This window comes from Rattus norvegicus, chromosome 5 (assembly GCF_021556685.1).
Source record: "Rattus norvegicus strain SHRSP/BbbUtx chromosome 5, alternate assembly SHRSP_T2T, whole genome shotgun sequence".
Classification (NCBI taxonomy): domain Eukaryota; kingdom Metazoa; phylum Chordata; class Mammalia; order Rodentia; family Muridae; genus Rattus; species Rattus norvegicus.
This window is the reverse complement of record NC_141538.1, coordinates 111,762,013-111,789,660: the sequence shown is the minus strand read 5'-3', so window position 1 is coordinate 111,789,660 and position 27,648 is coordinate 111,762,013. Positions and strand designations below refer to the sequence as shown.

The window sequence follows — 27,648 nt, the reverse complement described above, 5'->3', positions numbered from 1 at the left end:
AAGTATCAGTAAGCCAAAGCGGGTTTCATTTTTAAGAGCATTTAACACATGCTGTTGGTCATATTAGGCTATTAGTAATACAGAATTGATGCTTCTGTTTTGCTTATTTCATGGAGTATTTTGAGGATGATTAGATCTAAAATGGAAAATCCTCAGTGTAGGCAACTATGATATATGTGAAGTATTTGGATCAGTTTGCTCTCCCCAGCTCATTGCTGACGTATCTCTGTACTGTGGCTACGGTGCATTCCTGGGATGTTTATGCTAGGGGTACCCGTACTTGCAGTTCTCTGGTCTTCTGGACATGTCTGTCCGTCATGAAGAGTAGAAAAGCTATGCACACTTTAGATCTTTTGCCTCTAGGCTATGGTATTTTAAATGGGACCTAGCCATAGCAGAAACCATGTAGACATGGGGGTCTTGGGAAAGCCATAGAGAACATCTCCCATTCATAAAAGGGAGTGATATGTGATAGCTCTATGGGACTGTGGATTCTGTTATAGACACCCTGTTACATGCAGTGCTCTCTTGCTGTGAAAAGACACCATGACTAAGGTAACTCTTATAAAAGAAAGCATTTAATTGGGGCTGGCTTACAGTTTTAGACGTTTAGTCCATTATCGAAGTAGTGTGGAGCATGGTGGCGTACAGGCAGGCATGGTGCTACAGAGATAGATAGCTGAGAGTTCTGCATCTGGAGCTGAAAGCCTAGGCCAAGTGACTCACCTCCTCCAACAAGGTCACACCTTCTAAAGCCTCTCAAGTAGTTACCACTCCCTAATGACCAAACATTGAAATACGTGAGCTTATGGGGGCCATTCTTATTCCAACCACTGTACTTCCCTAGATCCAATCTGGCTCTTCTTTCTTCTCCTTAGGAGTGGGAAGTGGGTGAGAGGGTAAAGGTACTTGTAATTGTTTCTCAAAGTTGTTCTTCTTTGAAGAGTAATGCCCCTCCTCCCGCCCCAAGCTTTTTCTCTAGGTATCAATTGCTAGTAGTTTCTTGGTTGGTGGTGGAACTTTCTGTCTACCTCTCTGTCTCCAGGTTGGAATTTTTTCCTCCTTTGACCCTGTGTAGGTCTGGCGTGTGTTGTCAGTCTCTGTGTGTTCATATGTGTTATCAGCCTTGTCATGTTTGGAGGACATTGTTTCCTTGGAAGCATTCATCACCAGTGGCTTTATTAACACCCCCTCTTCCATGTAAATCTCTGAGTCTTGAGGCAGGAGGGGTTTGATAAAGACATCCTACTTAGGGCTGAGTATGCCAAGTCTCTTACTTCCTGGTACAGGTCTCTGTTCATTACCATTTAATAAGAGGCTTCTCTGATGAGGGTTGAATGATACACTGGACTATGGGTATAGCCATATGTCTTAGGAGTTATTTATTGTTACATTCTTTTAGCAGAATATCATGCTGGATTTTTCTGTAGGGCCTGTGATCTATCTGAATTCTGATAGACTGGCCCTTAATCCAATCAAGAAATGGTTTGTTACTCCCATAATGTTTGTACCACCATTGCTTTTCCAGATGATTGTTTTTATTTCTTCAAGTAATATGCAGAGTACCTTACAGCCTGACAAATTCTAGTCAGTAGGGGTCAAGCTTCTAGTGGGTATCAAGTTTGTCTGCGTTTAGTGACGTAAGTAAGTGTTGTCAGTGTAGGGCCTTACTTACCATCAGGTTGTGGAGGGTAACAGGTAGCCTGTGATGTTTAGGTTCAGGTCTATGGGACCCCATTTGGCCAATGACTCAACAAGTTGTAACTCATTCTTGCCACTGGGAAGTATTTCAGTTCTAAATGAAGAAAGCTACTTTTTTCCCCCTTAGTTCCAACTAATGCGTGGGTCATCATCGGTAGAACACAAAGGTGTGCTAGAGAGGCTCTGCTGAGTCCTGCACAGTAGAGCCTGGGAGCTTGGTCTGCATCAGATTGTGGTGAAATTCTGACCTTTAGTACAGCTGAAGTGTTCGCCTGTCTATATTTACTTTGCTTCCATGTCCATGAGCCTTTGTGTGCACTCCGTATTCTGGTCCTAGTAGTGAGCGCAGAATTATTTTCAGCTGAATTCCAGTATATGCAGTCTCCATGTGTTTTGGAGTGAGTCCTGGGTATATGCTTGACAAAGATTAGTTTAACAAGGCTGTGTAGACTGGGCAGTGGATTTACAAAAATGCTATGCTCCCCCAACACTGATTTTTAGTTAGAAGTTGTCAGTCAGAGACTTCTTCCAAAGGAGTGTGTCTCCACTTTGTTTACAAAACTGAGTAGCCATTTCAAGGTGAGGTTAGAGAAATAGTTGTCTTTAGAAAAATGGTTAGTCTTCTTTTTTGTCAACTCATCTAGATTAAGATAATAGACGAAGGTGAGAAATATTTATTTTAGGCGGGCTTGGAAGAACTTGCAGACATAATCGCTCTAGATTAGCGTATTATCTGGCATGCAGTTGGTCCTTCTGAAAGTGTTGTTGGTGATGAAAGACTATTTATGGTTTGCGTGCTCAATCTACTGTTCTGCCAGAATTCCTTTAAAGAAATATTCACTTTACATAAGATGAAACTGTAGCAGAGAATGACTACTAGTCCGAAACCAAATCAGAAAATGTTCAGCCAGTGCCTCTTTGTAATTTCGAACTTTGATAATAAGTCAGAAGTTTAATGTTAACTACAATGTGGATGCCATGTGCCCTCTCCTGCTACTCTCTAGTGCTCTAAACATGGAGAAGCAAATGCCTCCTTTCTTTTTGTTCACATACATGTCTAAACTCAGTTGTTTTAGTTAGAGCTACTTTCCAAAGCAGCATGTGATTTTGTCCCCTCCCCCCCACCTTTTCCCTTGGTGAAACATTTAGCATAGGTCACCCAGAATGGCTATGAATTCTGGAAACTTTCCTTGTATTCCTTTAACTTCTTGGCTACTCAGGAAGGGAGAAGTCGGAATTCTTATGTCTTGTGTACCTATGTTATGCCCATCTGGTACAGTGCCTGGTATATCCAGTGTATCAGAGAAATTGCTTTCTGACCTTGAGTGCCTTTTCCAGTCTTACATATCAGACCTTAGCTGAAGGACAGGGGTACACACTTCACATGTGGTCTAGGTTTTATTTATGCTTCTTTGTTGAGATCTGCTTATCTTGAATTGTAATGTGGTGACAGTATGACCTAACAGCTAGGTTTTTGGTGGTAATGTTGGCTCAACTAGAAGCTTGAGATTACACTGAATAGTAATTATATTCTGCAAAGAATATATGTATGTTAATGACGGGCCGTGGTTGTCTCTCCTATAAAGACAACCTAAGCTGACTTTCCTCCTGCAGGTGCATGATGTTGTGATAGACTCTTCATCTTGGCAAGCCATGTGGTTGACCGAGAGAGTGTACACATGCTGCCTTGGTTTGCCTTCATGCTATTATTCTGCTTTGTCAGCCTTTTTGTGCTTATGACAAGAAGGCCAAGATATGAAGGTGCATGCAGGAGGTGTGGACTTCTAGAACACTGGATGGTTATTGTCTTGCCTGGCTCAGTGTTTCTCAGAATTACCGGTAAAGACAGTATTGCTTCTCCTTATAGACTGACATTCCTTTTATCAGAAGGAAGGTAGTGAGGGTGCTGCAGGTGAAGAAGAGAGGTTGAGTAACAGTGGGAAGCAGACTGGGAGGGAATGGAACTGTTGAGGATTCGTTAGGGTTTATTCTTGGGAATTCCTTGGAAATCCTTGGGAAGCTGAGGCTTTGCTTTGTAGGCAGCATGGGATCAGCAAAGCCATGCAAAGAGATGGTTGTAGGATGTTGGCTATGTAGGGAAGCTCCGTGTCCTTTGGGATTGGAAAGTGGGTTGCAGATGGGGTAAGCATGCAAGCTAAGAGTAGTTAGGAGGCTTTCAATGGGCTCCTGACCCTGGCTTCATACCCCAGGGTTTCTGCTACATACCTGTGTAATGAAATCCTCGTTTATAGCTCGGCTTGGTGGTACAGACCTAGAATCCTAGCTCTCTGAGAGACTGAGGCAGGAGGATTATATTTCAAGGCTTGCCTGAACTCTGCAGTAAGAGTTTAAGGGCAGCCTAAGCAACTCAGAATAGACCTTTTCTCAAAGTATAAGAAAGAGGGCTGGGGAATATGCTCACAGAGTACAACCTCTTAGCAAGTACCAGACCTTCTATATTACTCCCACTCATTTGTAAATTGAAGATCATATATATCACTAATTGAAGATGATCTATAAAACTCATACTGCACATGAAGATTAAATGAAATTTTATCTTTAAATTATTAGGCATAGAATAAGTAGTCAATAAAAAAATAGCCTTTTTTCTTCTGCCTTCCCTTGTTTTCATCAAAGGATTCATTGACTTCTCCAAAAGTCTATTACGTTATTCTAACAACCTCTTTTTGTACCAAAATTATGCAAATTCTGTGGAGGATTCAGGGTGCCTTATTTTTCTTTTAATTAAACATCTCAAAATCACAGTTAATGCAGGCTTATAAAAATTATGTTTAAATTTAGGTTCGCTTGACAGTCACGCTGAGAGAAACATGATGAGGGAAGTGAGTAGCCCTGTATGATTGCGTCGTTTTCCTGACTGTGGATGGACGCCCCATCCAGCACTACATGATGTGTGTTATCAGTCTAAGCTCCAGAGTCTCTCTTTCCACGTGGAGGGAGAAGATGCTTGGCTCATCCTTGAAACCCTTATTTATTTGTAAAACAGCAGGGTGGGTGGTGAATTCTGAGTATTAAAGTTCTAAGAGGTTGAGCTGTACAGGGTGAAATACCAAGGTAGGAAGGAGGAAAGCCAAGTACTTTTTTTTTTTTCCCTAAGGAGGGCATTTAGTTAAAATAAAAAATGTATTCACTTTACATCTCACTGCCCCCTCCCTGGTCATCCCATCCCACAATTCTTCCTCCCATCCCCGTCCCCTTCTCCTCTGAGTGGGTAGGGCTCCCCTTGTCAGGGATTGGTGCTTGCCCATGGGAAGGGTTTCCGGTTGGGCCAGCTGTTGGTTGACCATTCCCTCAGCCTCTGCTCCATTCCCTGTGACTGCATATCTTGTAGACAGGATACATTTTGTAGGTGGTGGTGTCCCTGTTGTTCTGTTGGGGTTCCTACTGGACTACAGGTAGTGGCGTTTTCAGGTTCCTATCCCCAATGTTGTCAGTCACAGCTAAGGTCACCCCATTGATTCTTGGGCTCCTCCTTTATCCCTGGTCTCTGTCTCATCTTGGAGAGGCCTCCTACCTCTCCACTCGCATCTCTCTCCCCCCATCAGTTGCAGATTTCCATTCATTCTCATGTCCCTCCCTTCACCTGATCCTGACCCCCGGGCCGAATTTCCCTCCCCATCTCCTCTCCCATTCAGTTTCCTTTCTATCTGTCTCTGTTTTATTCCCTCTTCTAAGTGAGATTCAAGCATCCTCACTTGTGCCTTCCTTCTTGTTTAGCTTCTTTGTGTTTGTGGCCTGTATTGGGCTATAAGTGAGTACATATTATGCATGTCCTTTTGCATCTGGGTTACCTCACTCAGGATGATATTCTTAAGATCCGTCCATTTGCTTGCAAAATTCACGATGTTTTAATTTTTAATAGCTGAATAGTATTCCATAGCATGGATGTAACACATTTTTTTTTCCTCCATTCTTCAGCTGAGGGACATCTAGGTTGTTTTTAGTTTCTGGCTATTATGGATAAAGCTGCTATGACCATAGGTGAGCAAACATCTTTTTGGGGTGGTGGAATATCTTTTTCGTATATGCCCAGATGTGGTATAGCTGGGTTTTGAGGTAGAACTATTGAGGGCATGCACTTTTAAAGAACGGCAAATTAAAATAGCTAAGGCTGTAATCCAGATGTGCGGCAGTGCTTGGACTATTGACACTGTATATACTTAAATATAGTGTTTGGAAATCTAGGATTAAAAACTGCAGCAATTTAAATAAAAATTTCCACCTGTCTTCAGTCATGGTTTACAACTGTGCCAAATGTAGGTTAACATAGTAGCATCTGCTTCAGGTGTTTAGAACAGGCGATGACACTAATGTTTAGAAAATATTTTTCTGTCCAGTGTTCCCATTTCATATGCGAGTCTTCTGAAATTCTGCAGTCTTGTTGCCCATTTAGATGTTGGTATCTGCAGAAGGGGTTATCCAAGCTTAACTTGAAAGACTGACAGATTTTCTCTGGTAGCATTGGAAAGAAGCATTTTCTTTGTCTAATGGTAATGATACCATCCCCATACTCATTAAGCACTTTAGTTTGTAAAGTGCTTTGACATATTTTCTGCCTGATATTTGTACATAACAAAAGCTTTTAAAGAAAGTAGACCCTTTTCCCCCTCCCCCTTTCTCGCTTGTGAGAAAATAGATAATTCAAGGGCCAAATTCATTCGTGGTTTGAGTCTCTGGAAAGTTTTCTTAGGTTCACAGAACCTGCGATTACATCTCTACCTCCTTTCATTCCTTGTAGTCACCAGGTGAGAGGTTCTGTTTTCAATAACTTGGAAATATGCTCGTGTGTAATTACACACAGAGACTTACACATTTGTCCCACTGTTCATGTGTAACTCAGGGAACCAGCCCTGTGAACTTGTACCAACCCTGAAGCATGTGTTTGAGTGAACTTTGCACCACTGATGTAAGGAAGTCAAAGCCCACAGAAGTGGAGTGAGTGCGGTCTTTGCTCTGTGAGAGGGCGGGGGCATTGCCTGGGCTCTGAAGCACTTTGAATAGTTTCCCTGTTAGGAGGGCCATCTGGGCCGGTGTGAGTGGTGGGATGAGCAGTGTGAGGCAACGACATAAAGAAGTATGTTCCTGTTGTGTGGTAGCAGCATTAGCTTTTCTTAAGTGTGCATTCTTAGGTATCCTGTCTGCTAGAAATGTCCTTGCGATGCTTCCTCCAAACTCTCCTCTCATTGGAATTACACATAAAATAACATGTTAATGGAACACAAATTCTTGAAATGTTAATTACCATAACAAGTCACAGATGTACCTAAGCCATTTTTTTCTTAGTTGGGATGTAGGTTTTTAATAAAACTGTCATTAGAGGAGAGAACAGGAGAGCTAGACAAAGGGAAATAGAATAACTATCTTGGTGTGAATCAACTTACCCTACTAATATAACTCATAGTTGTGTGTTTAAATTGAATGCATTCACCCCTTGGACTTCACACAGCCTGAAAGAAGAATGTTACATAGGTAAATTCCAGTAAGAAGGCACACTTTTCAGAGACAAGGGGTGTGGATTATCGTGGACAAGACAAAGGGGAGGGGGCTACTCTACTTTCAGACGCCTTAATTATACAGTTGTCTGTGTCCTAGGATGTTACCTCTTAGGTTTCAGTTTCTTAAGGCTCATAGATACTGTAACCTTGCAGCATTATGAAGAAAATATGCACACCTTGTGTCAGCTTACCTCTCAGGTGCCTTTATTTTGTTATACACTGCTTGGGGTTAAATGCTAGCTATAGCATTTGAGGTTTTCTTGTTCTTTCTTTCGTTTTTCTTTTTTCTTTCTTTCTTTTTTCCTTTTAAATGACAGTGAAAAGTAAAATGTTACCCTAAGTGGCCATATGGAGGATTGTGGCCCTTTATAACAGTTGTGAGTTGAAAAGTGGTATTTCTGTCCTTAAGCCTTCCTTGTCTTTTATATTCCCTTTGAGATTAAGCACTCCTCCTGTTCTGGAACTTAAATATGACAGAGTATTTTAGTGTCTCTATCATACAGAGGAACCGTGTTTTTAACCTACCGTATGAAAACACTCAACTCCTGGGATTAATTTGAGGATTTCCAATCAGCCTTTCACAAAGTGTTCTACCCTGAGGGAGTTCCTGATAGCTGTGATTTCTGTAGAAGAATGTGAAGTTAATCCAATTTCTGTGCTGATTACTATGTGAGCTGTCTTAATTTAGCAGTTCATATCTATCTGCCTATATGAAACAACCCTGCTACAGAAACAGAAGGCGAAATTGACTTGATTCTCACTACACTCTTGTTCCCTGTTAGGTTCTGCAGCCAAGTAATGCCTTGGAAATTTATTAGGCCCACTGAGGCTGGGATGAAAGAATGAGGTGGTGATGATTCATCGCCAGAAGTTAACAGTTTAGTATATTCCATGCTCTAACTGAGATATAGTTAACCCACAGGCCCATTTCACTATTTTACAGTAGGAAAAATGGCCCCATTGAAGGAGAATGTATTCTCACTTCAGAAATTTTGCTTTATTAAATGGTGTCTGTAATTTTAAAACTTTTGGGGGAAAACAAGTTTTTCTTGTTCTTGAATGACTTAAATGGACTAATAATACAAATCAACTTTCTTGGGAGTGGTGGCATACACATTCATTTATTCATTTGTTCCTTTGTTATATTGAAACAGGGTTTCTCTGTGTAGCCTTCACTGTTCTAGAACTAGCTCTGTAGACTAGGCTGGCCTCAAGCTCCCAGAGTTTGCCTTCTTCCTATGTCTCTTGAGTGCTGGGATTAAATGCTTGCACCATCATGTCAGGAGGGGCTGGTGGTACTTTAAGACTAGGTTCCAGGAAGTAGCCCAGGCTGGCTTTGAACTCATCCTGGTCCTTATGCTTTGCCATACATGAGGACTGGGATTGCAGGCATGAGAAACCATGTTGCATGGCTTTAGCTAAGCCTGGTAAAGTTAAATGATGGTTGAGCTTTGCATTTGCTCTTAAATGAAGGAATACAGAATTATTTTTTGAAGAATACATTGTAAAGAATTCTTGCAGAGAATAGCTTGATTTAATGCAAGGCTTCCTGGGAATCTTTTCCTTTTTTTTTTTTTTTTTTTTTTGTCCACTTCTCTGTGTGGAAACTTTTCCTTTGTTTATGCATCTTATATTCTTAGTCCCTAGCAAATAATAAATATTTTGGTGATTTTGCTCAAATAAAGTGTAGGCATTGAGCTATATGCTTCCTCCCTAGTATATACAGAATCTGATGCTTTCCCCTGACAGCGTCTTGGTCAGCGTCTCTGTCATCCTTATACGCCTGGGTTATTGTGATTACTACTTGCCTGGCATAACTTCTTTCAGATTTGCTGAGCCCTCCTGATCTTCTCACACCCTTTTTTGGTTTCTTTTCTTTAAATGACCTTCAAGTCCCTATGTGATTTGGCTTCATCAACTCCTTGGTCTCTCACTCTCCGTGTAGCTCCTCATTGCTCTACATAGCAGCCTAACTTTGTTGGCCTACTTTGTCTCGATAAGACTATCAAGTCTAGTGGGGACTGCAGTTGTTTTACTTCCCAGATTGTTATACCAGAGCAAGTAGCAGCTTTATTTTTTTTTTTAAGCACAATACGTGATGACAGCACTATAGGTCAGAAGTCCATTCAAAGTAGGTCTGAGTCAGCCAAGATGAAGTTCCCTCTGGAGGCCGGAGGAGAAAAGGTTTCTGTGTCTGCTTTACCTGCCAGAAGCTGACTGAAATCCTTACGATGTTGTGACTTCTGGAGTGTGACTTTCCCATCCCCTTCTTTGATGTGCAGGAATCATTGAGAATTCTCTGCATCCTCCTGGATGATATAGGACAGTCAAATGTTTATAAGGTCTGTTGATTTAGAATCTTAATTCCCCTTGCTGTGTAACATGGCAGATTCACAGACTAAGGGGAGTGGGATGTAGACATCTGAGATGCACTCTCTCCTTCCCACACAGCAGCCAGTTCACTTCTGTTTGAAATACTGGCTCAAAGTTACCTTCTCAGTGACCTGCTGTTTATTACTTGGGACTACTACCATTATCTCCAGGATCTCATTGCTACTTCCTCCGCTCTACGTTCTCCTTCATTTCAAAGCACCCTTTCCCTATGTGTTCCTATATGTGTTCCTTCCGACTCTGCTTTTATAATCTTACTCTATTACATGAGTACACCCTGGTACTTTCTCCTTGCAGTCAGTTCCTCTGTCATCTAAAGCTTCCTGTAGATCCTAGGAGGTGCATGCAGATGTCAGTTGAATGGATGAGCAGGATGGGAATTGTGAGCAAGTCTTTTTAATTAATTTATTTTCCCACTGATTAACATGATTGGCTGTAATAAGTGCAGAACGAAAGGGATGAATTTGGGGCCCTGCATTCATCTGCAAAGTACAAGGCCTTCAATCCTGCCAACTCTGAAACTCCAAACCTACAGACTGGCATCGAAAGAGGCTTGACTTGTATGTAGAAGCTATAAAGGGCCAACAGACAGTACTAACTGCTAAAGAAGGTTTCTCGCAATATTCCTGCAGTGGGTTCATCTTCTGTTAACCTCAAAGACAAATATCTGTGTGTGAAGTTGAGGAATTCATGACTTGATGAGATAAAGTGGTATAAGGTTGACTTGACAGGAGTTTTTCTATGAAGCTTGAAGACTGACCTATGAGGTTTAAAGAGAACACACCAACTGTCCTTCCTCATAATTCATGGGTTATCTCTGATTTCAAAGCTTGGTTGACTATTCCCTTGTTTATTTCAGTAAGTCCAGCAGTGTATCATGCATGAAGCTGTCATGTAATGATCTCAGAGGGGAAACCACAGACATGTGATTTCATCTGTCCTCAGGCTGCTCGCTCTAGTCGTCAGTCTGTCCTCAGCTGCTCGCTCTAGTCGTCAGTCTGTCCTCAGCTGCTCGCTCTAGTCGTCAGTCTGTCCTCAGGCTGCTCGCTCTAGTCGTCAGTCTGTCCTCAGGCTGCTCGCTCTAGTCGTCAGTCTGTCCTCAGCTGCTCGCTCTAGTCGTCAGTCTGTCCTCGGCTGCTCGCTCTAGTCGTCAGTCTGTCCTCGGCTGCTCGCTCTAGTCGTCAGTCTGTCCTCAGCTGCTCGCTCTAGTCGTCAGTCTGTCCTCGGCTGCTCGCTCTAGTCATCCATGCCACTGCTTGCTTTATGTTCTAGTTTCTTACTGTGAGTTCACTAAAGGAAGGAGGCGTTTGGTCAGAATTCCATCCCCCCCGCCCGCCCCCACTGCCAACCTTCTTTTTAAACGTTAGAAATAGGTGCTTTCTTTCTACCTTGTAATTTAAATTTGGTGTTTAGAGGAAGTCTTAATGTGCAGAGGGCAGACATTACAATGAATTTGCCCTTGTGGTGTACACCCAGAGGTGAGCGCATCCTAGCCCTGCGTGAGTGTTGAGTTCAAGATCATTGTATCCAAACTGGGAATTTTAGTCTGAGAGAGGTGCTTGACCCTGCCTTTAGCCAGGATTCTTTTTACAGACATCATTTGTATTTGCCTAGTGTACCTAGTCAGTATCAAATTAAAACCATTTAAGACCTGTAATTTAAGAATAATGGGTTTCTGAATTCCTTTCTATCAAAATTTATTTTCTGTTGGCTTGGCTTTCTGTTCTCTTGGCTTTTGATCATTTTGCTAAGTGATCCCTAAATCCCACATGGTCTATCTTCATAACTGTACTGGACAGAGGCATGGAGCTTACCTGTTACATGTTTCAGGGTGTGTTTTGACTTGTGAGATTTATAGTTGGCAAATTGTTCTCAAGGTAGAAATCCCATCCTTGGTCACTTCAGAGATACATGGTTTCCTTTGCTAAGCCATGCAATAGCCATGTGGGTTTCAGGGAGTGATGGTGACTGGTGGAATGCTCCCAAAATGAAAAATATTCTTTCATTGTTATGTTTATTGTGAAATACTTGAGGTAGGGCAGAAAGACAGACTATTGAGTTCCCGTGTGTTAAAGACGGTATGGTTCACCCTTTTAATCCCTAACCTTTGAGGAAACTGCTCTTGTTCTTCCCACATAACAAATCTCTCAAAGGGAGACCAGTAGCAAAGCAAGAGAGTAAGGCACTGGGCTTGAGGGACAAAGAGGGCTCAGATGCCCAAGGTTGGTAATAGTAAAGGATGCAGGGCGCTCGTGTCTGCATCGGATGCCTAGTGTCTGATCTGATAGGAAGCAGGTGGCTGTAGATGGTTTAGGAAAAGCTCCCTCGAAAAGTTAATGTGACTTAAGACGAGGAAGGACAGTTGGATAGGTCATAAGTCTGAGAGCCCATATATAGTGCAGTGACAGTTTTCACACTCCCAGGCTTAACTCATGATAGACCACGGAGCCAGTTCCCAGCCTGGGAACTGGTATGAGGATAGTAAACATAGCAGTGGAGTGGAGTGTTAGGGCGGACTGAACCAGCATCTCTGGGAGCTTTGGAATGATCATCTCATTGCACTGCTGTGACTGACTTGTACAGGTCTGGTCTCTTTAGCTGATGGTATTTAGGCTTTGGAACCCTCTCTCCTAGCTCAGTCATAACACCAGGTGAACTTAACGAGAAGTCTCAAGATATTTTTAAAGTGTTTTTTGACTAGAGTCTGTCTTACATGGTGGCTGTCTGGACGAGGTTTTAAAAATAGCAAAGATTATCTTAGTTTACAGAATGTTTTTGCTCTTGTTTGGTTTTTAAACTACGGAGATTAGGAAATAGAGACTTGTCATGTTTTTATATGTTTGGAAAACTGCTGGGCCAGCTTCACTTCTCAAATTCTAACTGTTGCCAGCTAGGTTTAATCTCAGATTTCCACCAGTTTAAGAACCTGTAGATGTAGAAGTACACAGTAATGTTAGCTCAAAGTACACATTATTGCAAGAAAAAAAAGGGAAGAAAAAAAATCAAACATGGAAAGGTTTAGTGCCTGTTGTAGCTAAATTATACAACCATGAAAAGAAGAAGCTACCCTTCCTTCCTTCCCCTGTGAGATCCATGCTCCCATCAAACTGCTCCTCACCATTTTCTCTTGTAGCTCAGTGCAAGGATAGAATATTTTAGATTGATCTGTGAAAGTGCCTTTTCATAAGTTATTGTGCAGAGAATAACAGGATGAAAAGCAGTCTGAATTGGCACAATTGACGTCTAAATTAAGAGGTGAACATATATGAAACATTTTTTTAAGCCTTAAAATTAATGGCTCTGTTTCAGTGCAATACAGCTTTTTTTCCCCCTTTCCAAAGAGCCTCAGAGCCAGTAGAGTCTATAAATAGTGCACAGCCGGGTTGTCTGTGGTAGATTGAGTGGAGCAGAATCACCTGTCCTTAAGTGAAGGGGAAGTAGCTTTACATTTTTAGTAACTGAATTGTTGGCCAGCATAAAGGTAAGGGCCATGTGAGCAACTTATTTATAACTTCCCATAAAGGTGTGTGTCTGCCTCAAGCGGAGAGACTGTCTGGCTGCTGGGAATGGAAAAGTGCAGTGGAATCATTTTCCATCAGCGGCCTTCTCAGCTTAGTGGGTTCAGTAGAGAGCGTTTGCATCCCTGGGGCTTGCAAAGGAGGGGCGTCAGTAGATCAGCTTGTTAGTGTCTCTCTCCTATGGAATATAGGGGATGAGGCCATTAGATTATTTTACCCATGGCTTTTGGTAATGCTTGCATAGTAACTCCTGAATAAATCCTGGACATGCAGTTTTGGCTTGGTTTAACCTGTTGGGTGTGGTTGTTCTGTTCCGTATTTGGGCCCTTGTCAAACTATTTCATGGCTGTAAAGTACTCTGTCTCAGGATAAGTGTAACTGTAAGATGACTGCACCATGAAAGACAGCAGCACTAGGCTGCATTCTCTGGTACAGTGGGAGAAAGGAAGACCAGCACAGGCGTTTACAGGTATCCACCGAGAAGCCTTAAATCCTTTCATAGCAGCCAGAGTCCACTCCGTGTTCACATTTCATGTGAATCGTGTAGGCAGGCTTTTAACTCTGAAGCTGGGACTTGTACTTACTAAAATGTAAGGAGGTTTTTTGGTTTTGTTTTGTTTTGTTTTGCCCCTGTTTGTTATTTCTGACCCTGAGCTCTCATATGGCTATGTTCTGTCATTAAGCATATGGGTATATAGTTAAAGTGTAAACTTTGGCTTTCGGGCCACCATCACAGCTCCCTTTAGTTTGCAGGCAAGTTGAAATAAGGGATAAATGGCCTGTTAATGCTGTTGGAGGCCTCATGGCGGGGCTAATTCTAAAGCATGCTGGGTTCACAATTTACATCTTATAAAAATGTTCACTTGATTTCATTCAGGGACAAAGCTGTCATTCGATAGTCATTACTCCAAAAAAAATCCTATTTATTCATCTAATTATTTCTGTTATTCTATTTAATAATTTATTCTATTATTATGCTGGTTTACTGCTTCTGTATATGTGGACAGTTCCGGGGGAAACCGGTAAAGACTAGTGTAACTGGAGTGGCAGAATAACCTCAGGGGGACTTGATTCCCTTTTAATTTTGAAGTCCCAGGATTAAGGATCATTTGTAGTATAATGTAACAGTGTGGGCAAATACAGCTTCGCTTAATGTCCCTTTGATATTTAGGAGAAAGTGCTTTTATGCAAAGCAATCACTTTATGAATCGCTTGACTGCTTTTCTCACTAAAATTTCATTCACATTTCCTCCCTTCTCCCACATCCCCGAGAGGACTGCACGTAGTATTTTCATTTAATTTTTTTTTATTATTTTCGAAACGGAATTTAAGGTAGTTTTTAAAGAAAGATACCAAGACAAGTATGTAGTACTGTTTTAAAATCAGGCTTTAATTACAAATACTTAACATTTATGCAAGAAAACTACATGTTAAAATAAATTTGGAAAGATTAGATTGGAATTGCCTCAAATTCAATTAAGCCCCACTGCATGGACGTGCTGGGAATATGAAGACAATCACTGTAAATCTGTGCAAGCTGACATGTTGCATTACCTTGCTCTACTCTAACGTATGGTACTTTTTGTGTCCATATTGCAGACGGCAACTCCAAACTAACATGGCAGTCAGACTGTGTGATGTGGCTTCTCTGCTTAGAAGCGGTTCGTGGGCAGCAGAGCCTTGGACCGGGGTCTGTGGGATTTTTCTTAAATTCTGTAGGCTACTTTTTTTTAGCATGTTGCAGAAGTGCCGAGGCCATACCAAACACTTGAACCTTGAATTTGGCATACTAATCATTCTTATGTACTGTGGTATGGCCATGATTAAGTATTAAAAGCACATTGCAATTTTAACTGTGGTGGTGTATAGAGATCAGAACCGTGCTCTTAATATGTAACTGAAATAATTGAAATTAGGATTTTAGTGCAGACTCAAAAGACTGACAAGCTTTTTTTAAAAACAAAACAAAACAAAACAAAAACAAAAACAAAAGTTTTGGTATGGTCTGAATACTAAGTTACCGTAATTCTTTACATTCTGTTTACTATGTATTTTTTTGGTTACTACATTTTGAAGTTATTTACAATTCCTGATTCTAAAAAAATTTTTTTTGAAATTGTAAATCTGGCTGAAAATTATTTGCCCAGTAACTGTTGGAAGACTGTGCATTCTGTGAACAGTTGTGTTGAGCCTATCAATGGAATATGCATTATTTGGAAAATATAGCACATTAGTATCATTTTATTCAGAGCAGATGGTCCTATAGCTGAAAGATGCTGTGATTTTTTTTTTTTAAGTGCACACAGCCTACTGCAGCTGTTCACTTGAATGCTGGCTTAAAGCTCATTCTTGCCACCTGAACATAGAAATAAATGTGCAGTTAAGCGAGAGTGTTTGTTGTCCTTCCTACACCCTGCTAATTTCAGTCAATAAACGTTTATATTTCACACACCATCCCAATGAGCTCTAGACCAAACCTCACATTCGGGGTTCTTGTACTTTGCGTACATACCCTTACTTTTGAATGATGGTTTGTTTCCTAGGCCTTGGCCACTTTACCTTGTAGTATACTGTTTTTATAGTTGCTGAGCAGAGATAGCCCTATGAGAGTTTTGTGTGAGAAGAGTAATTCACAACCAACCCACAAACTGGTACAGTCAGGCTTTTACCAGGATATCTGAAGCCTCCCTTCTCATTTTCAAGTAATATGTCAATTATAATGTCTTGAAATATTTTGATTATTTTTTCATACAGAAGTCCAACGATTAATTTATTATTCTTTAAGTATTCACTGAGAATACTTACCCAAGAAAAGTAGTTTAAATCTTGGGGTGGTGGGTGGAGTTCATTTCTCTGGAGAAGAAATGAAGCTATTGAAAGGTTACAGGTTGATTATTTCCTAACTACTCTGGCTTGAGTCCATTTTTATCTTGATTTTGATGATTCCTGTCCCTCTCCAGTCTGGATCTGGTCAGTTGGCCAGTCTCTCTGGTGCTGCTTTCTTATGTAAACTTCTCTTGGTAATTGAGATTTTGTATCCCTAGATGTGCCCATTTCTTTTTTCTTAGGCAGTTTGCTTTTTATAAGATGTTTTCCCCATACACCTATAATCAGCCCTTCCCCCCCTCTACTTCGCTTTTTTCTTTTATCAAAATCTTTGCCTTATTTACATCAAAGCCTCCTAAAGAGTTTTGTGTGAGAAGAGTAATGTCACTCTGAGTTGTCAGGTTTGAACAGTTCTTTGGGGAACTGAGAGGTATATTGGATAAGACAGAGTGTAATCTTTTCACTGATACTTTGATTTTTTTTTTTTTTTTTTGGATTCCCCCATAGTCTTGGCAGTCCAAAGCTGGACAGTTATTGGAAAAGACTTTTGGAGAGTTTGGGGGCTGTGGTTTGTAACTCTTTTGTTCAAAGCCCATCGATTTGCTTTTAGGAAACTACATCCAAAATTGTATAATAAATGATTTTTAGAGCAGTTGGAACTGTTCGAGGTAATTTTCCCCAACTCTGCTGTTCATCGGTTGTTTGGTTTATGGACACTTTTCTACTTGTATTTTCAATAGCCTTGAGCTGGCCTGTTTGGAGAAGTTGTGTGTTTATATTGTTGCTTTCGTGACTGGATATGCATTTTTGTTCTTGTGTTCTTAAAACTAAAGTCAAGGCAAAATATTGTCTTGAGTTATTTGTGGATTCTGTTTTGGTGCTATAGATCAGATATTTGTTGGTGGTCATTAGCTGCCAAATTGACAAAATGGCTAAATAGCCTACAAACGTAGACCGAATATTCAGTTTTCCTCCCAAGTTAACTTACCCTTTCACTTCTGAACATATAACATCTATTTTTTTAATTTCTTACCAATGATAGCTGTACAAAATAATGTTAATCAAAACCATTTCAGTATGTAACCAAAACAGTACATGTTGACAAACTTTTATTTTTGAAAGGACTTTTGCTCCTCTGCTCCTTGATTTTTGTTAACGGATGCCTGTCAGTCTTAGATAATTGACTCTTACGAACTGAAGAATCCTCTTCAGAATTAATATATCACCTTTTCTTTGTTTGCTTGTTTATTTTGGCAGCATGTTAAGCATTTTTATTTTCGAGAATGATTTTTAGTCAGGACACAGTTCTGTGCCCTTTGGTATTAAATCACTTCCTCTGTGGATACCACAGGTGAGTGAGGGTATATGACTAGACTCAGGATATGATTCTAGACAATGTTTCAACATTTAAATTGGCTTATGTGCATGTATGGAATATGTATGTGGAAATATAATTGTAGCCTTAAGTTGAATAGCTTAATATGAAATACAGTTAGCGTAGGTGTTGCACTTTTTGTTGAAGTTTTATTTGTAATCTCAGCAGAATGACTCCTGTTTAGTGACAAGTGTTTAACTCTTGGGTAGAATCTCTAATAGGTTGTGAAATATGAATTCTGACATTTCTTATTTTCTCTGTTTTTAGCAGGTAATTGCTGCCATGGAAACACAACTGTCTAATGGGCCAACTTGCAATAACACAGCCAATGGTCCAACCACTGTAAACAACAACTGCTCCTCACCAGTTGACTCCGGGAACACAGAGGACAGCAAGACCAACCTAATAGTCAACTACCTTCCTCAGAACATGACACAGGAAGAACTAAAGAGTCTTTTTGGGAGCATTGGCGAGATTGAGTCCTGTAAGCTTGTAAGAGACAAAATAACAGGTATGCAGTTTTATGTAGATGGCTCAAGATACAAGAAAATAACTTTATATGTCTATAAATCATTCAGTACTAAAGCTTTACATATCCAGATTTTCTGTTACTATGTAAACAATATGAAACTAGTTTTGTTTTTCTTTTAAACCATAAAATGCTTTTAAAGGCTATATCTGATTATTATTATTATTATTATTATTATTATTATTATTATTATTATTTTGCTGTTGTTTATAGTCTGTACTACAGATTAGCCTGCAGCTCATCATGAAGTCAGACTGGTTTTGAATTCATGACAGTCCCATATTAGCTTACTGAATGCTGAGATTACAAGTATTTTATTTTAGATGTATTTTAACTGAACACTGAATTTATTCTGAGATGAAGGATGATGCTTTAGGAAAAATGTGTGCAGGACAGCAACTTTCAGTTTAACCTTTGTTTTGTCAGTACCCCTGAACTTTTGTAACTGAACATTTTAATGAGCTATAAGGAGACATTTTGTTTTAGAAAGAGGGGTTACCTTACAATAAAATTCTCCCATTAAGTCACTTTGGTACTTCTACTTATAGTGTGTATGATAAAGTCTTGGCTAATATGTTTTCAGTGTATGAATAACTGCAATGATAGAATTGGAGAATAGTGGGAGTTTGTGTTCTGTTTCTTAACAAGGAAAAAAGATGTAGCAAATGGGCATCCTCTTCACTGTAAAGATAAAGAGGAAAAGATGGGAAGTTGGGCATAAATGATTCCCCATTTGCTGAGTTTATGTAATAGGTAGTTATTAAGTTCTTATTTAAGTCCAAACCTATTTAAGGAATGTTCTTAGAATGAGGAGTTAATGGTTCTTACTGGAATTGTTTTAAAATACTAAAACCACCTGACATTAAATGATAGACCCCATGGGTCTTTCATGTAAACTTTGGTGGTGCATACAATTACTTTACACTGTTTGTTTGTTTGTTTGTTTGTTTGTTTATTTATTTATTTATTTATTTATTTATTTATTTATTTATTTATTTATTTATTCGGAGCTGGGGACCGAACCCAGGGCCTTGCGCTTGCTAGGCAAGTGCTCTACCACTGAGCTAAATCTCCAACCCCTTTACACAGTTTATAAACAAGCAAATCAAACCAAGTTTTGAAATGACATTTCCTTAAAAGTGGTATGAAGGGTTAGGCCAGGCATTTGACTACTTAACTGGTCATGTGATCATGAACAAGTTAGTTCCTAGCTTCACCTCTGGTTAATTGAGGTTAAGGACAGAGATCACACTGAGGGCATTTAGGACTTCCATCTAGGTAATACTTTGAGCAGCTCTGTAATTGAAGCTCAGAGTCTCATTTTTTTCAAGATCTCTTAAGTGCCTGGAGCCAGTGTCTATGCTTGTGCCTCATTGTTCTACTCCCTCAAGCTACAGAATGAAGACAACAGACAGCTTATCTATTCACATCAGATTAAAAAGAAACCCATTGCCTCCAAGACATACTGACTAATCCTATCTTTAGCTAATTGTGTTGCTTCTGTGTTTATTATCTTTTCGGATGAGTTCTTCAGTTGAGAACTCATACTCAAATGGATCAAATTTTCCTTTAGTGGTGTGTGCACATGTGTGTATGTGCATGCGTGTGTGTGTGTGTGTGTGTGTGTGTGTGCGCACGCGCGCGTGCGTGCGTGCACGTGTATGTTTTGAGGGCTGCAGTATGGCGATTGAACCAAACTCTTCATACATGCTATAGGGGAGATTCTATCACTGAGCCGAATTCCTGGGTATTTTCAGATTCCCTTTACAAATGAGAACTGCCAATATATGAATTTAATAGAGAGTTTTTGAAAGTTGGGCAAGGTAGAAAACAGTTCTGCTCACTATACTGGATTTTATCTTTCCAATTTTTTTTAGTACAACAATTTCTTTGCATGTGTATTTTTTTAGACTCTTTGAAATAAGTGGTAAAGTGTGGTAAATGGCATGCAGGCTATACCATCAGTTTCTGTGATTTCTTGTTCAGTTGCTCAGTGGCAACCCTACCGATATAGGATGAAGATGCTTGACTAGTGTGTAAAAAAAAAATCATATTTTTTTTAAATGAAACTGGGAGTGGTAAGTGAAAAGCTTATCCATTTTTCGTATTAGACAGTTGCCACAGAAAACATCTTGGGGACTTTTCCATATCTTATCCCTGGGTAGATATCAACTGAAATCATCTTATTTTCTCATAAACCCTTTACAGGGCTATTATGAGGCATAGCGGGGTAAATTTGAGTTCTCAGTCTTCCTATCTGTGGGCTCTTTGGCTTCAGTGTGGTAAGCAGTGGTAATGGAAACATGTGGCTTACCTCAGACATGCGGTTACATGCTGAAATGGAATTGATTCTTGATGTCCCTTTGCTTCACTCTCCTTGCAGTTAGAGAGAGTTCATGACTGTGTAATTTCTATTAAAATATCAGGAAAGTATATTAACTCAGAGTGGTGCCTAAAACCAGTGCAGGCCAATTGAGATCAAATCCAGTATGGCAAAGGGAGTTGGGCCCACAATCCCACCTCTATGTTGGAGTGATTTGCAGTTGTTAGCTGATGAGAAAATAAGGGTCAGTTTTCTCTTAAGAGTGTGCCCCTGTAAGTTGACTGTGGAAGACCACAGATTCAAGAATAGTTTAGGGCACACATACTAGTCTTGAAGGGTTTTGAAGGAAATTCTTTGATACAGGGTTTGGTGGTTCTGGGTGTAGTTAGTAGGATGACTATTAGGAAAATGCATTGTATGAAATTTGAATCCTTCAACTAATAAAACCTGAAAATTGAAGTTGGGTGTGGTGGCTTATTTCTTTAATACTAGCACTCATGAGGTAGAGGCAGTCAAATCTTAGTCTGGACACTAGCCTGGTCTACACAGAGAAAATTCTAAAGATAGCCAGGTCTACATAGAGATTCCCTGTCTCAAACTTATTCTCCTCCAAATAATAATAAAATAAAAGCAGAAAACCCAAAACATTTTAGTGTGGGATAAATATTTTAGTAAATATTTGCAGACAGACATCATTCTTTACATTTCAATTTTTAATTTCCACCTAAAGTTTTTTTTTTTTTTTTTTTTTTTTTTTTTTTTTTTTTTTTTTTTTTTTTTTGTCACTGGGAATATAAGGAAAGCTATCCAGAGAACCAATAGCAAGTCTAGGAAATCCCACAGTGGGTGCCATAGTCACACTGTGTGTACCATAGTAATACTGTGTGCATGCTTTCCCCATTGATTTTCTTTGACATAGTTTTCTACTATATGTAGTCTAGGTGGTTCTGAAACTGGCCATTATCCTGGTTCAGCTTTCCAAGAGCTGAAGATTAGAGGTATATGGCCCTAATAAAGGTTTTCAGAGCTACAAAAGCCCTCAAAAATTATTAAGCACTTACCAGTTTAGTCTGAAGTTCTTGCATTTGTAGTTTGGTCAGAGATGATGATTGTGGTCCTATGATGAGAATGGTACCTAGGAAGCATAAGTTAGGAAGCCTAAGAGTAGAACAGTGGCTAAGATTCTCATCTCATTATTTGCCTGGGCATTTTCTCTGTGCCTGTTCTTGGTGATAAGAGCTCGCTTTGAATTTAACCATAGAACAAACTAATAAATAGGTAGAATACAACTTTTACAGTGCTACCAATGGGCCTTCTTGTAGAGAGGGTGTTGTATTTGGAGAGGGAACGGAAGAGTTTTGAGGTCAAGACTGAAGGTTATGTCACATGAATAAAAACACCCACGCTTCTCTCACAGTTGGATCTATGGCTGTGTACTCAAGTGTTTTAGATCAGTGATTCTCACATCTGGCAACAAATTTGCCTAAGGAAGTTAGAACAAACCAACCAACCAACCAGCCTTAGATGCTGGATGCTTTGTAAATCTGAAGCCAAAGACCTCCAGAGCTGATTGTAAGCCTCAGCAGTTGAGGAATAGTGGGGATCTCTTGAACTGTGGGTACCCAGGCACCTGTAAAGCCAGTGCTCTAGACAGTACAAGGCATTAGGTCTCATTCAGACTTCCTGACTAGGAATCTTAAGGGAGACTTAGAACGCCATAGGAGCCTGTGAGTAACCCATGGATTTTCTTTAGTTCTATCAGAAGACAGCAAGAGGGGTTCCTAGGTCTTCTACTCTTTTGGTAATGGAGTGGCTGAGTAAGGTGCTAATATTGAAGTGCCTCATTCCTGACTAGCTTAAGCTTAAAGTATCCTTTCATGACTACTGGTTTCTGATGAATTCATTCTTAGCAACTAGGATTAGAAGTGTTAAAATTCAGACTCATGGGGCTCTGTCTTTCCTGACTACCTGCCTCCATGTGTATCCCTCATGTAATTTACTTTCCCAAACAGGATAGTTGGGTCATAGTCAAGTTTCCTTTCTTGGAAAAGGAAGGGCTCCCAGAATTACAGTTTGGGCCTCAGCTAATGGGGGCCAATTGTTTTATCTTGGTGCCTCACTTTTACTCGTTATCATCCTGTGAGGGTGCCTTCTGTGCTGACTTTGTTTGCCTCCAGTTAGAAGTTTTCCAAGGACCTGATGCAAAGCAAACAAACAAAACCTCCAGGGACCCAGAGACTTTGCAGGTGTTGATCACCTTGAATGGTAACCACAGGTTGTTTCCTCTCTTTGGGGGGGGGGGGGCGTAGCCAAATTCATTCTTAGCTTCCTGAGAACTTTAAAGCTGGTTTTTATCCTTGTTTATCCCACCAGAACACTGTGATTTTCAAACATTTTATACGGATTCTCCCTCCTTTTTTAAGTAAATGTAATCTTAACTCCTCAGGAATGAAATAGATAATACTGTTTTTTTATTAGTCTAATACATACCTTTGAATTTAATAGCATTTGTTTGCTTTCAGTCATGGTGGACACAGGCTGTTTTGATGAATGCTAATTTGAAAATAGAGTGCTGTATGTCAGTTATTATTTGGAGTGGATAGAATGTCAAGTGATCGAGAACTCTGAGACAAGTAGTTAACAACAGCAGGGTGGACAGGCGTGTGGGTGGGCAGGAACTTCGAAAACACCTATTCTGAGCCTCCATGAGTTTAATCAGAAGGTTAGCGGCAAGGCTGCATGTGTTTCCAGGTCAAAGCCCCAAATAAGCACTTTGTAGATACCTATCTAGCCCAAATATTTTATTTTTAGATTTTAGAGCTAAGTTAATAGAAAATAAAATTTGCATCAGATTTATGGAACTATAATGAAAATTTGAAACATCTCAAACCAGTAAACTATAGCAGAGAGAAACGTGGATTTTATCAGTGTATTGTAGATTATATTATTTTTCATGTACCTTTTTCCTTTCCAAAGGTTATGGCTAATCAGTCATCTCAGATTATGAGCTTAACATTACAAAGACTTGGCACAAAGGTTTGGGGAAGGCTTTTGAATTTATTCCAGACTCATTTTTGTTGTGTTACTCAAACTATATGTGTGTGTGTGTGTGTGTGTGTGTGTGTGTGTGTGTGTGTGTGTGTACATGTGTACTCTTGAATATGTGTGAAGGTCAGAGCAGGACATCCAAATTGTTCTCCACATTGTTGCTTTGAGATTGGGTCTCATTAAATTGCAGGCTTGTCCTGCAATTGTTCAGTCTTGGTGATAGATATCTCTCAGGATCTTCCTATCTCTGTTGCTTAAAGTGGTTTGGCCATGCCAGGCTTTTAACATGGATTCTAGAAAATTTGAACTCAAATCTAAATCTTGAAGTACTTTTGCTCACTGAATCATCTCTCCAGCCCTGGACTAGGTAGTTTTAAAATACTGTTTTCAATCTCATTTGTGTATGTATGCCTACATGAATTTACATGCAATCACATGCATGTAGGAACGTACAAAAGCCAGAGGACACTGGACTCCCTGGGAATGGAGTTATAGGCGGTTATGAGTCACCCGATGTGGGTTCTAAGAACCAAATCTCTGGGTTCTTTGCAAGACCAGTAAGCACTGTTAACTACCGAGCCATCCCTTTATCCCCTAGTAGGTGTTTTCATAGAGCAGTTTTTGGTGTCAGTGTTGATTAATGCCAGTACAGAATTACTGAAATATATACATATCTCATAAATATATACATATGAGCTTAACATTACAAAGATTTGTCACAAAGGTTTGGGGAAGGCTTTTGAATTTATTCCAGACTCATTTTTGTTGTGTTACTCAAACTGTGTGTGTGTGTGTGTGTGTGTGTGTGTGTGTGTGTACATATCTCATAAGTACATATTTAAGAAGTTAGATACACTACTATACCACTCTCAGGAAAATATTCTAATCTGTTAGGTTTAGTGTATGAATACAGGAAATTAATGAAATTAAAGAACTAGTTAAATAAGGGAGTGAACAGAATATTTTTAAACAGAAAAAGTTTGGTTTTTGAAGGATGGTAAATTACTGGACAGCATTTCGAGAATCTATAGGGGGAAACAAAACAGAAGAAGGGTTGTTTTAGCCAGGTATGTTTGTGTGAACTGGTCTCAGGCCTACTGTCTGTCATGATAGGGGCCTTCTTTAGCTGATGTGGGAGGAGGAGCACACAGACCCTGGAGGGAATCTATGCCTTGCTTTTGGAAGAACAGGACCCGTGCAGAGATCTCTTCTTGTCTTTGTTGACTCTTGTCCATCTTTAGCTTAAGTAGTGACCCATATGAGAGCAGACTATTTTAGGGCGATATTGCGGGATTTTCCGTTCAGATATGAAGCTGAATTATGTATTGTATTAGTTACTTTTCTATTAGTAAGATAAAATGCCATGACCAAAAGCAACTTAGAAAAGAAAGACTTTATTTTGGCCTATAGTTCCAGAAGGAGAGGCCATGATAGCTGAGAAGGATGGTATTGCCAAAGGTAGGTGCGAAAGGAGGCTTGGCTGATCACCTCTTACCTGAAAGCAGGAAGCAGAGAACCAACCGGAAGTGGGATGAGGTTATACATTTTCATAGTATGCGAAGCTCCTCAGATTTGGTAACCTCCGCAGTGCGGGCAGCTGGGGACTAAGTATTGAAGTACATGCGTGTGTAAGGGACGTTTCTCATCTAAAGTACACCCACCCTCATCTCTACAGTGGACTACAGAATCCGCTTGCCTTTGATGTTTTCACTCATTCATTGCTTTATTGACTTGGCTATCATAGGACTCCAGTTTACTTTCTTAGACTTTGTCAAAAATCTGAATTTACTGGGACATTTCAAAATTCTTGCTGGAACATTTCCCTTGAATACGCCTAAATGGAATGCTTGGTCACTGAGGTTAGAATTGTACTTCAGAACTTGCCAGCTTCATCTGAGCTCCTTTTTTGCTAATTGACTTTCACCTGAGCACACTGCCTCTGCCATGTTCTGTTGTGGAAACCCTTCTGAGAAAAGGTCAACTTGAACAAATACTTCCTGGCATTTTATTTGTGAATGTCATTTGACTTGTTAGTTCTGTAAACAGTGATTTAATTTTTTTCTCCTTACCTTTTCTTCTCTTTTAAGTTTTAGAATGTTATATTTTGACATTATTTGGGTCCCTCTTTATTGGACATAAACAACACACACTTTCTTTTTCTTTTTTATTAAGTTTTGAGGCAAGGTCTATTAAGTCATTGTGTAGCCAAGGCCAACCTCAACTAATTCTCCTGCTTCTAGCTTCTGAGTCTTGGGGTTACAGGTGGACACCCCCATACCCAGCTTTGTAATTAGGTACCCTTTGAGGGTTTTAAGAATTGGAATAGCATTGGTATCTCTTACAGTATTGTGAAGTTAAAAAAGATATATTGGGGCTGTAGCTGCACAGTGACCTCATAGGCAGAGTACCACCCACACCTCTGTCTCATTTGAGGGCTGACCATAACTGTAATTTCAAATAAATACTCCTATTTTGTACTTTATACATCCTTGAAGGAAAGATTTTGGAGGGGTGTTTGTTTAAGCTGTGTTTTTATTCTCATGTTAAATCAGTGCAGTGTAGACTTACCAGAACTTTCTAAACACTTGAATTAAACACTAGTTTTAAAAATAGTACTCCATTATTATAGGCTATGGAAATGGTTTAATTGGTAAGAGCATGAGAGAACAAATATGTGGACTACTTACGTTCAGTCAGACTCCTCAATGCTTGTGAGAGAACTGAGTGTGACTGTTGACAGCTGTAACCCTAGTATGGTAGTGTTATGTGAGACACTTTAGGATCTTGGGGGTTCGCTGGCCACTCAGACTAGCTAAAAAGCAGCAATCTCCAAGTTCAGTGAGAGACCCTCTCTCAAGAGACTGAGGGAGAACATGAGGCAAGAGGACACCATATATCTCCTGGCTTCCATGCATGCTCTGGGCATCCAAACATGCCTATGCACACATGAGTGCACATATTCAATACTATACTTTTTATACTTGGTTGAAGTCCAGCCTGGCCATTTGGCTTGTCTTCTAGCCTTATTGGATTTGTTTGATTCTGAACTTAAATTTGGCTTTGGAAAAACATCTCCTAATACACTTATTATCTATAATTCTTACTTTTCATTGTCTGGGAAGAATACAGAGCTTCTTTTATAGCCTATATGTGAATATCATCACTAGCAGATCAAAGAAGGCATAGAAAGTTAAAGGAACCTAGAAATTTCACTGACGGTATTACTGCAATTATGCCAGCCTCAGTGATCTAGAGCTCTGCTGTCTAGGAACTATTCTATGTGGCATTGTGTGTGTGTGTGTGTGTGTGTGTGTGTGTGTGTGTGTGTGTGTCTGACTTAAAGTGCGAGGTACCCTCAGCTTACTGACCTAAAAACTGAGCAAATCGTTGCATTTAGCTGTAAGGTGTTGATTAAAAAAATGTCAAGAGTGACTTGCTTGCACTTTTATTGAAGCCCTGTTCATTCAGCTGACTATCCTTTTAATGTAAATCACAAGTACTCCTGCTAACATTCTGATTTCATCAACTAAGGCTTTCAGATAGAGAAGTACAGAGAACAGTGGCTTGCATATAAGGAAGCCCAGTATTTCTGCAGTGTTAGCAGATCACAGGACTTTAAAAGAAGAAGAAGAAGAAGAAAAAAAAAAACGCTGCCTTTTTGTTTTCTTTTCTGTTGAAACATTCATTGAAAACATTTAAAGCACTGCTTCCTTCCCTCACACAGATTTCTACAGACTTCGGTTTGCGTGGGGATGTGGGGCGATTTCCGCGAGGGCATGGTTAACTTAGCAGATGCAGTTTTACATCTTGTTTTCCTTTTCTGTTAAGTCCTTATGCATATTGTGAATTAGAGTTTATTTTTAGTTCTTAATGAGTCCTTCTCTCATCATTGTACTTTTTGTTGCAATTCTGTTTTCTACATAGTGCTTTGATTTTGAAGGGAGAAAGCGTGTTTGACTTACCAATTTTATATTTACACCGTTCTCTTAGCTCAATTAAAATGTTATGTTTCTCCATGCCCATGATCTCTTATAGCCTGTTTGACCTTGAACGCTACCTTTAGGAAGTCAAATCTTCCTTTTAAGAAAAAGTTTAAGGGAGGTATAAATGCAGGTAAACTGTACCCTAGAGTTACTGTGTGGCCTTCAAGGTCACTGGAAGGTTTGCTTCCTCCCATGTCGATGTTTTAATGTCCTCGTGAGTAAGAGCTGGTCATTAACATTGAGATCTACAGTCTAGTGTCCTCTGAAATCTTCCTGACCTTGGTACTCATGAGAGCTTTCCATTACATAGCTGGCATCGACGATAGTTGCTCTTAGTCTACTTTATATTTTTTCTTTGATTAATTAATTAATTTATTCACCTTATATCCGGACCTAGTCCCCCATTCCCCTCTTTTCGGAGTCCCAATGCCTCACACA

At 39.9% G+C, this 27,648-nt stretch overlaps 1 protein-coding gene across 11 annotated transcripts in view; it reads left to right on the top strand.

Annotated features, from left to right (window-relative positions):
• Elavl2 (ELAV like RNA binding protein 2) overlaps positions 1-27,648 on the top strand; it is a 150,035-nt gene that overhangs the window by 71,597 nt on the left and 50,790 nt on the right. For 5 of the 11 annotated variants that reach the window (XM_087660597.1, XM_087660594.1, NM_001302217.2 and 2 more), the window contains 2 exon segments: positions 14,726-14,816; positions 17,595-17,838. In XM_087660597.1, coding sequence (XP_087516723.1) covers positions 14,745-14,816; positions 17,595-17,838 — 316 coding nt within the window. In that variant the 5' untranslated portion in view covers positions 14,726-14,744. 11 annotated transcript variants of the gene reach the window in all.